This window comes from Cariama cristata, unplaced genomic scaffold (genome assembly GCF_000690535.1).
Source record: "Cariama cristata isolate BGI_N322 unplaced genomic scaffold, ASM69053v1 scaffold34, whole genome shotgun sequence".
In the NCBI taxonomy this organism is placed as follows: domain Eukaryota; kingdom Metazoa; phylum Chordata; class Aves; order Cariamiformes; family Cariamidae; genus Cariama; species Cariama cristata.
The window spans coordinates 12,240-26,517 of NW_009610966.1; the positions used below are offsets into that span (position 1 = coordinate 12,240).

Here is a 14,278-nt window from a genome sequence, read left to right on the forward strand (position 1 = left end):
TATTAACTTCACCTTCCAAAAAGGTACAGATCTATTACCTTCCATTGCAGACTTGAGATTGGGGAAGGAACACAGTGATGTTAATGGAGAGAGGGATTATTTGGTTTGTATTTTTTTTTTCCTTCTTCTTTTTTCTCCCTCCACAGCATCATCCGTAAGACATAAGAGGGCAACTGGAGAGTGCCTCTAGGCAAAAGTTAAGGGCTTTGTCTTTTTCCAGAGATGCTAGGTAGTATCCTGAAGCTTGGTGCAGCCTTCTTGATTCTGATACTTGTTCTCCAAAATTTCTTGGCCACAGATCATGACTAATACCTCGTTGTCGTCAACTACAGAACAGACAAAGAGTCATGCCTCCCTTCTGTCTGGAAGATGTGAAGTGCATGTTTCTAAATGTGCTTTCAGCCATTTTGTAGAAGCTTGCTGGCTTTCTTTTCCTCACTGCGGTATGGGAAATGGATATAGCAATTTTGATGTTAACTCTGGTTTTGGTTTTGGACAATGCCGTTGAGAAACCTAAGTTTCTTTTTGAGATTCACTGAAGATGTGTTGGAGCTGTACCCGAAGCCCACAATTGCTGTTGATTTGTGAAGTTAAAGAAGTGCTGATTGAGGCTATCTAGATCTTAGAGGCACCAGGACTTCAGGAAGAAGATGCTTCAGAAAGAAGGGAATTAAACTTAAGCATGTTAGAAGGAAAGCTCCTACTGGAGTATTGCAGTGCTATGGGATGCCTCTTCTGTCTGAGCTGATTTGAATCCCGTATCATATTCGTGAAAATCAAAGGCACTCTTGTCAGGCATCATATTTCAGATTCAGCAGCTACATCTGATGGAGAGGAGAAAGTTCTTCATTTGCTGCTATTTAATTACAGCAACTGAAATTTAGTAATACGCTGGAGATGATAGAAATTAATAAAAGTGGTAGTTCGCCTGTCATGTGTGGTGATGTCTGTGCTGATATATTACTTACTGTTACCATTTGTTCTTTTGACGCTGTCTGTGTTCATCCCATGTGCACTTGTTGGAGTCAGCCTCTCGTTTTCTGTCTGGGTGTGTTTCACTTCATGATCCTAAACTGAAATAACAGATTTTGTGTATGGGTGATGTTCTTATTTTCGTTTGAGTGTTAAACAAAGCTAGGCTTGTTTTTGGAGATGGCAGAACAATTTGAATGGAGTGACAAGAAAAATAAACTGTGTACTCCTTCCATTTTATCTTAAATAGAGTTCGAAAAGAAATGGATGACATCTTGACATTTGGCAGTTGACATGTTTTTATACAAAATGCTGGATTGACTTGCTTGCTGCTTATTTTCCCTATGTAGAATTGAAAATTTTATCTCACTAGGCTATCTTGGATAACAGTATCCATTTAAACAACCATGTCTGAGATTTGTTTTATGTTGATTGTTTTAAGACTGCCAGTAATCAGGTCACTGTGTTGCCATTTATGAACATAAAGGTGTAGCACCAACACAACGCGTCTGCTGTATGTGCAAATACTGCTCTGTGTCCTGAGCCTTGTCAAGTCATACGTTTTTCAATTTCAAAACTGACATATTTAATATATGAATTTCAGACTTGTTGACAACAGGAGCAACATTTGTAGGTTTCTGTAGCTAAAAACCAAAATAGATATTCTCAAATCCAGACTGCAAGCTGAATTTGATTGACGACAGTAGTTTCTTGAATTCAGTCTAACAATATTTTCTGAAAAAGGTACTAAGTCAAATTTACTAGCTTCTTTTTTTATCCGCTTTTCTGTATCTATCTTTTTTTTTTTTCCCCATGGATAAAGATAGCTTTTGTGAACAAGTCAGGTCTTTCAATATGAGTATTTTGGGGGATTTAAAGGAAGATGTTATAGGTAGTTAAGCATTTGTGGTGGCATCAGCAACATAGATTGTTTAGTTTCTTTATAGCTCTTTTTTCCCCTGCTTCAAAAAAACCTGAAAGTGTTTATCGCAAAGTGCAAAGCCTGGGAAAAAAGTAACCTACTGAGATCTGGATCATTTGATGAACTAGTCCTGAGAGCGTGTCTGAACACAACTTTATGTTATGATTTCCAAACGCACGCACACTTCTTTAGAACTAAAATGTGGTTTGCTCTTGTCTCTTATTGCTGGTTGAAACTGAAGTATGTGTGGTATATATTCTTGCACAAGAATAGCTTTCAGTAGAGAAGAGGATGTGTAAGTACCATGGAAAGGATTGATGATTTATGTAGTGATATGAAATGCCAAATAGTCAACTGAGTTGGGTTCAGCCTTCAAGGATGTGAAGAGTGCTGACTTCTTCAAAAAACGAACAAAAACTTTTATTGTAACAATTATTAAAACACTAGCACTTTGGTTAATAAATTTCTGTAGAAACTTCAGTAGTAATCAAGAAAACTATGGAAAGTAATTCAATTTTTTTCTCGTTTTTGCATTCACTAAATACTCTTTACATGAAACCTGCTGCAAGTCCAGTAGAAGGAACTGTTATAGTCACTAATGCTCCTCTTCAGGTCTCTTAAAATGGTGGGTGAATGCTAGAAAAGCCTGTATGTAACTTAACGGTTTATTTTTTAGTGAATGTATTGACTTTCTTTTTCCTAACAACTTGTTGCATTGAGACATTTACTGATACTTGCCTCTTGTAGTGGGACTGAAGTTGAATTCTGTGGACCCAACAATGAGCATTGACTTGAAATACCTGGGTGTGCAGCTTCCTCTTTCCTACTCAAATTATGCTTTGTGGAGCTATCCAGGAGCCAATCCCAATTCTCCAGGTACGTAGAATATGAATTTGCTGAAATCTCAGGTATTGCCTTTTTATTATCAATGATCAGAAGGAGCGAATGGCCATTTAGTTGAACTTGGTAACTTAAAGAGATTCGAGCAGTATTAAAGTGACAAAAAGTGAGAACTTGCTTAAATCATTATACGGTTACTGGCCAAGGAGTCCTGAGTAATTCTGGCCAGATTGTCTTCAACCTTCCCTTTTTGTGATGGTTGTGATCCAGTAATAGTGTCTGTCTAGTTTATACTTGCATGTTTTGACTATTGGAACTGGATTTTCTAAATGCAAATATAGAAACTGCTCTCAGATTGCTCAGAAAAAGCTTAAACAATCTACGTTTCTCTGATGTTGCGTACATGCAAAAGGAAAAAAGTTGTATTTTACACAGCTGAGTATCAGAACTTTCCAGAAGAAGAGCTTGAGGCACCACTTGGGGGCTAACGTCGTGGTAATTAATTATTACAAAAGTGCTGACCGATTGTGCTTTTTTTAAACTTACTTGACATCTAAACAAGTGCATTCCTTATTATATTGTGACTATGGTTCTAATACTGTTGGTAGATACTGTTTTTAATAATAAACTGGTTGGACAATGTATAGGGGTACTTATGTTTCTCCTACTTACCTCTTTCTCCTACTTTAATAGTCTGATTACTGTGTCTTTCTTAAGCTGCTGCTTTTGGGAGCTGGTAAAGAGGCAGACGTATCTCAGCTTTGGTTACACTGCGAAAGAGGCAGATGCAGTTCAGAGGACCTCAGTCAGCTCAGTGTCAAATGTACTTATTTCTAGCCTAGCAATATGGAAAACAACCACACAGATTCCTGTTAGTATTTTTGCTTTTTAGCTCCCAGAGCTGATGGATAACTTGACAGAGATGTTGCTGTTTGCTTTTTGTGATTATTTCCTGTCTCTACCCCTAATTGACACTTGGTTGAATTTGACAGAACAGCAAACATTAAATGAAGTTTCTGCAGGTCTTATGAAAGTCATTGGCTCAATTCAGGGGAGAAACTCAAATTACTTTCCTTGCTGAGAAAGGTGGTTGTATCAGCTCCATACCTGCCTGTTCCATTTTAGCCTACTAACTAGTTGATTTGCCTGTCTGAGTTTTGGAATCTACTTGCACTGTTGCTAAGGAGACTGAAACTGAAAATACAGGAGAAGACATCTTTTGTATGAGATACCAGATACGTGGCCATACAGCAGAACTCTACAGAAAACTTGGCTTTGTTAAGGATTCTGTTAATCAACTGTCTTTATTCAGCCTTTTGATTTACTACTATTCATCTGTCCCTGGAAAGGAATAAGCAGAATTTGCGAGGACATTGATATAATCAAGCTTGGCTCATAAACTCAGGCTAGCTTTCTTCTTTTCCAGATACTGGATTTCCTTTTGTTTCCAGGACAGGCAAGACAAATGATTTCACAAAAATCAAAGGCTGGCGAGGGAAGCTTCATGGTGCTTCTAGAAATGAAGGTAAAAAAAAAAAAAAAGATCAGTGAACATGTTTCCAACATGTGGTCTTTTTCTTGACCTTCTGTAGATCTTGCAATTTGGTAATTGTGTCTTAATGCGAGATTTATTTTTTATATTGAAACTGTCATGAATAAAGGAGTTTTTGGTGCTACTTCCATGGTCAGAATGGAGGTTATGAGGGAAGAGAGAAGCTTACTTTGAGTAAGATAAAAACACATTTATTCTGTTTTACACAGAAGGCTTGAGTAAAGATCAAACCTGTAATAGTTTGGTTTTGTTTGTCAGTTTTGAGTTTACTTGGAAGTACGATAGACTTGGAAGTACAGTAATTCCAGAATTCTTTTGCGCCAGGGACCCTAATGAACCAGAGCAATTTTCATTTGTATTGGTGTATTTTTAACTCCAGTTAGAGTAGATATTCCTTACATATTTGATTTCTTTGCCTTACCTCAGGGAGAAGTAGGTATTTTGCAATTTGCTAATTTTTACTTTCTGTTTAGATCAAATATTTATATTGTACCTTCTGCACTTTCATACAATGTTGTGTTGAGGTGTTCCAGATGTATTGTGATGTACCAGGTAGGCTAGATGCTCAGGACAAACGAAGCAGTAAGGTGCATAGAAGCACTGCTGGTTGAAGGCTTACTGGTTTTGTGAACAAAGACTGTATTGGGTCTGGCTGAGATGGAGTTAATTTTCCCCCCAGCAACCCTCATGGTGCTGTGCTTTGTATTGGTAGCTGGAAAGGTGTTGGGAACACCCCTGTGTTTTGGCTACTGCTGAGATGCTGGCATGGCATCAAGGCTGTCTCTTCAATATTCTCCCCTCACCAGGAGGCTGGGGGTGGGCAAGATCTTGGGAGGGGACATAGCCCGGACAGCTGACCCAACTGACCAAAGGGATATTCCATACTATTCCATACATATGACATCTGCTCAGCAATGAAAGCTAAGAGAGAGGAGGAGGAGGGGGAGCATTTGTTATTACGATGTTGGTCTTCCGGAGCAACTGCTATGTGTACTGAAGCCCTGCTGCCTGCTGGACGTTGCCTGCTGATGGGAAGCAGAGAGCAGATCTTTTGTTTTCCTTTGCTTCAGTGCGTGGCCTTTGGTTTTGCTTTATTAAACTGCCTTTATCTTGACCCATGATTTTTTTTGCATCTTATTTTCTCCCTCCCTCTGCCAAGGAGAGGAGTGATAGAGTGGCTTGGTGGACACCTGGCATCCAGCCAAGGTCAACCCACCACAAATGCACATGTGAAATCTCCACAAAAACAGTTGTTCAGACAGCTGGTTGTGTTTCAGAGTGGATTATATTTGGCATGCCTGTGTTCTACTCTTCTAAAAGAATGGTTATATATATTTTGAGAGAGGTATTTAACCCTTCTATATTGTTTAATTATTATAAGATTTGTCAGTATGTTTTCCTAGGAGCTAGTTAAAAGTGCTCTTTATTTAGGTGGCAGTTCAGAAGGTTCCTTGAAGAATCGCTCAGCATTCTGTAGTGACAAGCTGGATGAGTACCTGGAAAATGAAGGGAAGTTGATGGAAACAAGTATGGGATTCTCTTCTAGTGCTCCCACTTCTCCTGTGGTGTATCAGCTTCCAACTAAGAGCACTAGCTATGTGCGAACACTTGACAGTGTTTTAAAGAAGCAGTCCACCATAATTCCATCAACATCTTATATGTTCAAGCCCATTCCTCTGTCATCTACCTCTAGGAAGACAAAGACTCAAAACAGACAGACATCTGCAAACAGTAGAGCGAAATCATCTTACAAGCCTATCCTGCCTTCACCTTTTTCTGCAAAGCAGAAACACAACTCTTCAGCATCAGGGGAAAAGGCTGCTAAGTCTGTCTCAAATAGCAGTTTGACTAACCAAGCAGATAGTTTCATGGTGCCAGCTCTGGATGAAAACGTACTTCCAAAACAGATTAATTTGCGCCAAGCACCACAACACCAACAAGGAGCTCGTCCACAAGGTTTGTCTAAATCTCAAGTGAAGTTAATGGACTTGGAAGACTGTGCTCTCTGGGATGGCAAACCACGGACCTATATTACAGAAGAACGAGCAGACATCTCTTTGGCAACCCTGCTTACAGCTCAGGTAGATCTGTAATAGTTTCTTTCCTTTCTGTACTGTTGCTTTTCCAAATCTGTCCACTTACTGATGTTGGATTATAGGTGCAGAAAATAAGACTGAAGCTGCTAAGGAGCATGACAAAGCATGCTGTTCCTTTGTGGTGTAGTCTTTGCAGTGAAAGTTGAGAAGTGCTGACTTAGCAGTATGTGAAAAAAACCTAACTGTGACGATAGCATGTTGATATGAATCATTAATAATTTGAGTTATCTCAGATTTTCACCGTTAAAAATCCTGGTTAATACAATTGATATTCAGTAACTGCATTTCCTTACTTTTTGTCACTTTTTTTTCCAGTTGAACTAACTGCAAAAAAAATCCTGGTCATATAACTTGGTTGTCACATGATAACCTCTTTTGCTTTGTTTACATCCTACTTATTACCAAAATGGTTTAGCTGTCTCTCGTTGCCTCTCAGAAGACTTCAAATACAAACTCTCCTCTGCTCATTTTCAGTATAGATGACAAATTTTCTGATGTAAACTGTGTAGTTGGAGGGGTTGTTCTAAATGAACTTCAAATAGCAATTTTGAACATGCTTGATTTAATCTTGCCAAAATTTCCTCTTACTAAAATTTGAAGTGTACACTTTTTAAAAACTTTTCTTAGGCTTCTCTGAAGAACAAACCTATCCACAAAATAATAAGACGACGAGCACCTCCTTGCAATAATGATTTCTGTCGACTGGGTTGCATATGTGCCAGTCTGGCACTGGAGAAACGTCAGCCTACCCACTGCCGCAGGCCAGACTGTATGTTTGGTTGTACTTGCTTGAAGAGAAGAGTGTTGCTGGTGAAGGGAGGATCAAAACATAAGAAAATAATGAAAAAGGCTGTGCGTGGAAATCTTGTGTTCTATGGAACACAAGAGGATGAAGAAGTGGAAGAAGAGGGTGATGGGGAGGAAGATGAGCTGAAGCAGAAAGATAAGAAGAAGAGAAAAAGAGTGGAATACAGTGAGTATTGCTAGACAAAAGTGATTACTTACAGCTTTGCAGAAACCACCTGTCTTGCTGGGCATTTTTATTAGGACGTAGTAGTGATGTCATTTCTAAATCCAGAAATAGAGAGTGAATTCCAAGAGGTGTCTGCGACATCTGCTTTCGTATAGCTGACTAGCACAAAATAACACCTTTTCCCTTTTTTGTAACTCTTAACTTACCTGATCAGCATTTTGGGCACCGCTTAGTTGTTTATTGTGGTCAAACAGCTGGAGTTTCTTTTTGATAATTTAAACTCTTGCTCAACTCTCCAAATATCCTTAAAGACTAAGGATATGAGATAATTACTGCTGTCACTGTTGGTAATCTTTACTGTCTTGGTGCTATTTTCTTTCCCTCTTACCAAGTGAGTATCTAGAGCTGTATTTTCAATTGCATAGTTCCTTGACTTAAGTGGAAATAACAGTGATTTATGGTAGTTTCAGATCTGGCCTAAAGTGTGCTCAGAAAATCAAATTGGTAGAAATTGACCATGAATTTACAGTTGCGGTTTCTTGCTAGTAGTACTTCTAGCAATAGCTAAAACCAAACATGGTGTTGTCTGGTGTTCCACTGGAATAAATGAATTCTTCGATAGAGCTGTAGCATAAAGTCTGGGTTTTTAAGTATACAGCATCAGTGAAGATCACTAATTCTTCTGTGTTCTTCTGTATCTGCTGTTGCGGTATTACAAACGAGCGACAATGATCAGTGTAGAATCATTTGTATTTTAATTTCCTCTTTCATGTGGACAAATCCCAGTCACTTTTGGCTAGAATTTGAGACAAGAAAAACCATCAGTAGTATTTTCCGGCAGTATGAACTAGTGATTGCTGCATGGCTAGACCTCAGGCTCAAACAAAAAATTCTGTTACTGCTCTGTTAGATAGTGTTTCATTTGTAAGTAACTTGGTTTTGTTTTTCCTCTTTTTTCAGCTATCTGTGACTCAGAGCCGGAACAGCCTGTTAGGAATTGTCCACTGTGGGTGAAAGTAGAAGGTGAAATAGATCCAGAGCCAATTTACGTCCCAACGCCATCTGTTATTGAACCAGTTAAATCTACGGTACTGCCCAACCCAGAAGTCTTGCTTTCTAGTAAGCATAGATCTTCCAGTGGAATGAAACCAGGCAGAGTGTATACTCCTAAACCCAATCCAGTGGTAAGAGAGGAAAAGAGATGTGTTTGTTTTTCTTTATATTGAAAATCAAATACTGCCAAAAGTTTCTGTGCCAGGCCATTTTAGATGAAATTTGAGATGAAAGCCTAAGATTGACTGCCCATAGGGTATGTTGATAAGCTGGGATGAATTGACTGTATATAAATCTTTATGTCCGTCTTCTGTTTAGAATTTACTGTAGCAATATGCGGATGGTGAAAGGTGATTATGATTCACTAATAGCCTTATTTAAAAAATGCAATAATACATGTTACTTTTGGCAAGATGATTGCTGGTCCTGTTATAGTTTGTATAAGTTGTTAGTTGCATCATGTAGCCTTAAGTAGTGAATTACTTGGGGGGAAAAAAAAAAAAGAAATACAGACACACAGTGTTCAGTGTCATTCTGGAATCTTTTTTTGTTCTTTTTTGAGGTTTCACTGCCAATGATGTAGGAGCTGCCTTTGCCTCTCCCCTCACCTTAGTATCTAACAAAAGCAACAACAGCAGTAGAGTTGAGTCTAGTTATGTCTGAAGAACAAACGTACCAGAGTTGCTGTTTAATGCATACCGGATAATATTAAACAATGCATGACACTTAGGACTTGTTTCCCCACTTAGAGTATCTGAATGGGTTTGGGGTTTTGGGGGCGGGGGTGGTGGTGGTGGTGTTCTGTTCCCCACTACCCTGATTATGCAATTTGAAAGCAAGACGTAGGCTGAGCTATGTGATACTGAGAGGGCAGATTCAGCTTTAAATGCTAGACCTTTCTTTTAACACTTACTGTTGAAGCATTAATGTTGAAATGTTGTTAGAACTGTTTTATGACTCTAATGTGCATCTAGAATGGAGAGGCTTTCTTCTCTTTTTGTGTGGTTTTTTTTGTTTGTTTTTTGAGTAGATTCGAGAGGAGGACAAGGATCCTGTCTACTTGTACTTCGAGAGTATGATGACTTGTGCTAGGGTCCGAGCATATGAACGTAGGAGAGAGGAGAAAAGGCAACAAAAATACAGAAGTGATTCGCAGAGTTGTAGTGTAAAGGTAAGAAGTCACAGTGTAACTAGCATGTATCATAGACTGGGCAGAAATATTGAAAATGTTGAAGTAATTTTTTTCCCCAGAAACTCCTATGTGACCTGAGGGCTTGACTTATATTTAATAGTGATAGGGCTGTGGAGCCTGGAGCCTAAATCACCTCGCAGTGCTGGTAAACTTACCCTGTTACTGTGGTAGAAATTGCCTTGTCTGTGGAAGTTCTGACTGCCAAGTGTGTTATGTAAGGCTTAAATATTCATTGTTAAAAGAGCTGTTCTAAGATGAAAATTGTAACATCGTCAAAGTTAGCATGTGTTTTATGATTCAGGGTGACAGTATGATGAACTAGTTTATTTTTTGATGTGATTTTTAGTGTGGAAGAGATATACACAGGATGAATATTTTTCTTGCATTTCTTTCCTCCTGCAGGAGCATGAACCAGAGCTTCAGACTCCTGAGAAAGCAACCTGTGAGGTAGACAAAGACACTGATAAATTAGGAGGTAAGAGCCGAGTCTTGAGTATAATTCGACCTCTTGGTAGTTCCACATTTTTGTGGGGTTTTCGTGTTGGCTTTATTTTTTAAAGAGTTGCAGCTATCAATGAAACAAAAGTCCATTTGCTGAGGGAGTTGTTATGGTTGTCAATAAAAATCTTACGATGTGCTTACAGTTTCCTGTTTCCTTTAGCAGTTCTCTGTGTGTCACATGGGAGATACAGCAGATTAAATATCCAGTACTTGCTGTTGCTCTAAGGTTAAAGTGACCAGTACTATGGCAACTTGTTTAGCACTAAAAGATAATACTGCACAGCAGACTGGTCTTCAAGAGTGATAATTAGATACTTGGGAAGGAATGGAGAACCCTGTTATTTGTTTGCTGGGGATTTTTTTTTTTTGTCCCCCCTCCCCCCCCCCCCTTATTACTGCTTTGTAGTTACTGAAGAATTACTAAATATCCAAGTGGTACTGTGAGGATGGGATCCTCGTGTTCTCCACTTAGAACCGTGTGGGACAAGGAAGCTCCTGTACTTTATTTGGAGTTGAATTGAGGTTTTGCTATGTTACATATACTGAGTTTGAGTTTCCAGTTCATAAAGAAGTAGGCTAGACATCTGTGTTCTCCTTCAGTCTGAAGTGGCCCAAATCATGTTATGAACTTCAAAATGAGGCATATACTAGAGGCATTGTGTCATTCACTACTGAAATATAGCTGCTTTTTTGAGCTGAATTTTTTTCATTGTTTACTGTATACAACAGCGCACTCTACATTTAAGGATGGGAATGGAAAAAATAATACAACTAGTTGAAAATGCTGGTGAATTGGTAGGTGAAATTAAAATGGCCAGGACACAGGGCTCAACATCCTTACAGTTTTGCAAAAAGTGACGTTGGATCTCTGATGACAACCAAAGGCTGTGCTTCTGTTTGTACATCTTCTGCAAGAGACAGTTCTGCTAGCGGCATGTTTGCCCCTAATGCCATTATAGGACACTGGTCCTTTTCTGACTCCAAGAGAAAAGTGCCATCACTTGAATAACCAGCGATGCTTTCTACTGCATGTTGGCGTTGCTTGGAGGTCTTTCATCCATGTACTGAAACAACCCAGCTTTGTTTAGCTTGTGATGCAATGGGATACAACCTGAGATGGTATGGCTGCAGGGAATGCACTGTGAGAAATAGTTACATTAGTTTTTGCAGTGAGTTTTTGTTTGCTTGTGAAGCTCTGCAAGGGGAAGTGATGCTTTGAACAGTTTTTACTTGTTGTTGCCCTGCAGCTGAGACAAGGGTGGAGGTGTGGGCAGAATAAAACTGTTTGAATATCCAGGTGATTAAAATGCCATAGTATTGCAGAAACCTATTTCAATTCTTTCTCAGAGAAAAGCTGGTGGTCTTCCCGTAGTGAGGGGGACTCTTCCTCCACCTCCTATGTTCATCACACCACTCCAGGTGGACCAAACAAACTTATCGAGATTATCTCTGACTGCAACTTGGAGGAAGATCACAATAAGATCTTGACCATCTTACCACAGCATATCAACAGTAACCCGCCACAGTGCCTCAAAGTGGGTAGCTTCATTATTGAATTGGCTTCGGAGCACAAGGCCCAGGATGAGAACCACCCTCCTGTCTACTCCTCCAGAGTGAAAATTTCAGTGCCGTCCTACCAGCCCAAGGACGAGAAGCCTGAGATACCTGTCTTGGAGACTCCTGATAGTGGAGTGCCGTCACACAAAACCCCAGGAAATCTAAAGTTCTTGCGGGCAGTCACATTGGACAAACTGCGGGAGAAGTTGCATGGGGGCAAAGGCTTGCCTTTTTATGCAGGGGTTTCTCCTGCAGGAAAACTGGTCGTCTTCAAACGCAAAGCTAATATGAGCCCCTCAGGCTTGATTCAGGTGGGTCCCTCTGCCTTTACTGTGGAGATTGGATTCAGTTTCATCCAGTATCCCAGAACTCCTTGAAGGGCAGAACACTGTTTAATTTGTCTACCTAGTCTTTTGCCTGTCCAGACAAAGATTCTTAGTATCTGGTGGCGTTCTTGCCTCTCCGTAAGCTTGTCCCTTTCAAGATTGACTCAATAACAGGAAACCTGATAGGAAGTCTGAAATCTGATGGTTTAGCTTGTCCTTTTGGCCATTTGGGTCTTGGTGGCCCAAGTACAGAAACTCTCTCAGGATCTTTTTAGTGCTTTGGAAAACTCCCTGCAGATGCATTTGACAGTTAATACTTCTAAATGAGGGGCTGTTAGAGGCCACAAAAAGATTATTTTCTGAGGAAGTGTACACTGGGACGAAACTTAAACTGTAGACACTAAATTGCTTTTTGCTACAGCTTACTGTTAATCTTCACTAATAGCCTTTGTCCTCTTTGCAGAATATGTGTTGTTCATCAAGACACTTCATAATCCTAAGTTCAAAGTGAGTCCTTTCCCTGCAGTTTCCTGCTGCCAACTTGGCATTATGAATTTGGTAATAGGAACTGTAGGGCTAGGATGAAGACCTTTTTTTCAATCCAGAGGTATTTGTGGTTGTAGTAATGTCAATTTCAGGGAAGGCATATGAATTAGAAAATGAGAGTAAAATTATTTTCATGAGCCTTTGCAGATATGGCACCCTTGGAAAGAGAAGCTAGCGGAGAGAAAAAATGTAGGGGGACATTTTGTATTTTTAACAAAAGTTGACCAATAAAAAGTCAAGACCTTATTTAGTAGTGTGTTAAATATATTTGGCTTTTAGAAGGTATTGTCAAACAACCTGAAAGTAAAATGCAACAGTACCAAAACTTCCCATTGAATACCAGGCTTTATGCCTAGTGTTCAGAAACATATTCTGTTTTTTTTCTCTCCCATGCAGTTACCGCTGCAACTGTGAATTTGAAGTTGGTCAACTCATCGTACCTTAATTATGGTATCAAGTGACAGTACGGATAAAAAAAAAAGCTGATAAAGCTTTTACAAGCTCTTTAGAGTTTTGTCCCAGTGTATGTGACATAAATATTCTTTCCTCTGTGGTTCTAGGTGTTAATTAGGTTTGAGAATTTTACCCAAAATTGTCCTGGAATTTGGGAACCCATTTTTATTCAGGACTGTCGCATAAGTAAGAGACAGGAAAAATAAGTGCTAGTTTCAATCGATCTAATTTCAGTGATTTCACATGCTCCTTTGGACTCTGTAGTTCTATGTGAGAGTCTGAGTGGCATCTAAAATCTGTATGATAAAGATATAAGAGAGTTGTTTGAAGTTCTCCTGGGCAGTGAGGAAATTAGGAATTCCCCTTCTGAATTGCGGTGGTTTTTTTGAAAAGTACACTTAGAAGTCCCGTGGAATGAATCGCCTCTCCAGAGGTGGTGAATTAGCGTTCTTTTCACAAAATTTCCCTTTTCCACTTTTTTCAGGTTAATGATAAAAGGTATCCTCAGGCCAAACTGCTTTTGGGACAGATGGGGGCATTACATCCCGCCAATCGGCTAGCAGCTTATATCACAGGCAGGCTGCGACCCACAGTACTTGATATCTCCACCCTCAGTACTGTGATCTCCAAGGTAGCATCCAATGCTAAAGCAGCTGCTTCTGGGACACCATCAGTCCAGGTGCCCACAACATCAACTCCCAAAACTACATCTTCCACCAGCAGTACTTCAACCCCCACTGTGACGACTCTGAAAACCCATGTCCCAGCACAGAGACAGATAGGTAGGTTGGAACTTATTACTGTGTTTTCAATTGCGTGAAGCTGAAGTAAAAAGTGAGTGTACAGCGTTGCTGTTGATTTCTGTGCAACAGTGCATGCTGCCTTTGGCTGCATTGCCTACCTAAACTGCCTCTGCAATAAATAACCTCTTTAAAGCAGAAAGCTTTATTTTGACTTCAGAGTAAGATTACAGATACTGACTAGTAGTTATTTTATTAATGCTACTAGAGCGTATTTTCAAGAGACAAGGAAGAGTGGATGGAGACACGCTGAATGTTAAGCTTGGATTTTTGTTTTGAGAGTTTCCTTACTATGATTTTTAATTGCTTTTCATCAAACACCCGTTTAACTTAAAATGAGTAAAGGATCACTCTAATCTGTGGTTCTTCGCTGTTAATTTTTCTGATGATGTTGCACTTAAAATTGGAATTCTTGTGACCACCAAAGGGGTCTGAAGCAGCAGTGAAAGACGAGATGGTCCAAATCTGGATTAGCCAAACAACAGGTGTGCAGCC

The 14,278-nt window shown here is 39.5% G+C and overlaps 1 protein-coding gene across 1 annotated transcript in view; it reads left to right on the plus strand.

Annotated features, from left to right (window-relative positions):
- The window catches only part of MGA (MGA, MAX dimerization protein), a 47,867-nt gene that overhangs the window by 9,466 nt on the left and 24,123 nt on the right, over nt 1-14,278 (plus strand). The window contains exons 5-13 of the mRNA XM_009698049.1: nt 2,642-2,770; nt 4,161-4,259; nt 5,718-6,367; nt 7,010-7,355; nt 8,316-8,539; nt 9,439-9,579; nt 10,003-10,075; nt 11,449-11,969; nt 13,468-13,765. Of these exons, the coding sequence (XP_009696351.1) occupies nt 2,642-2,770; nt 4,161-4,259; nt 5,718-6,367; nt 7,010-7,355; nt 8,316-8,539; nt 9,439-9,579; nt 10,003-10,075; nt 11,449-11,969; nt 13,468-13,765 (2,481 nt within the window). The remainder of the gene's footprint in view (nt 1-2,641; nt 2,771-4,160; nt 4,260-5,717; nt 6,368-7,009; nt 7,356-8,315; nt 8,540-9,438; nt 9,580-10,002; nt 10,076-11,448; nt 11,970-13,467; nt 13,766-14,278) is intronic.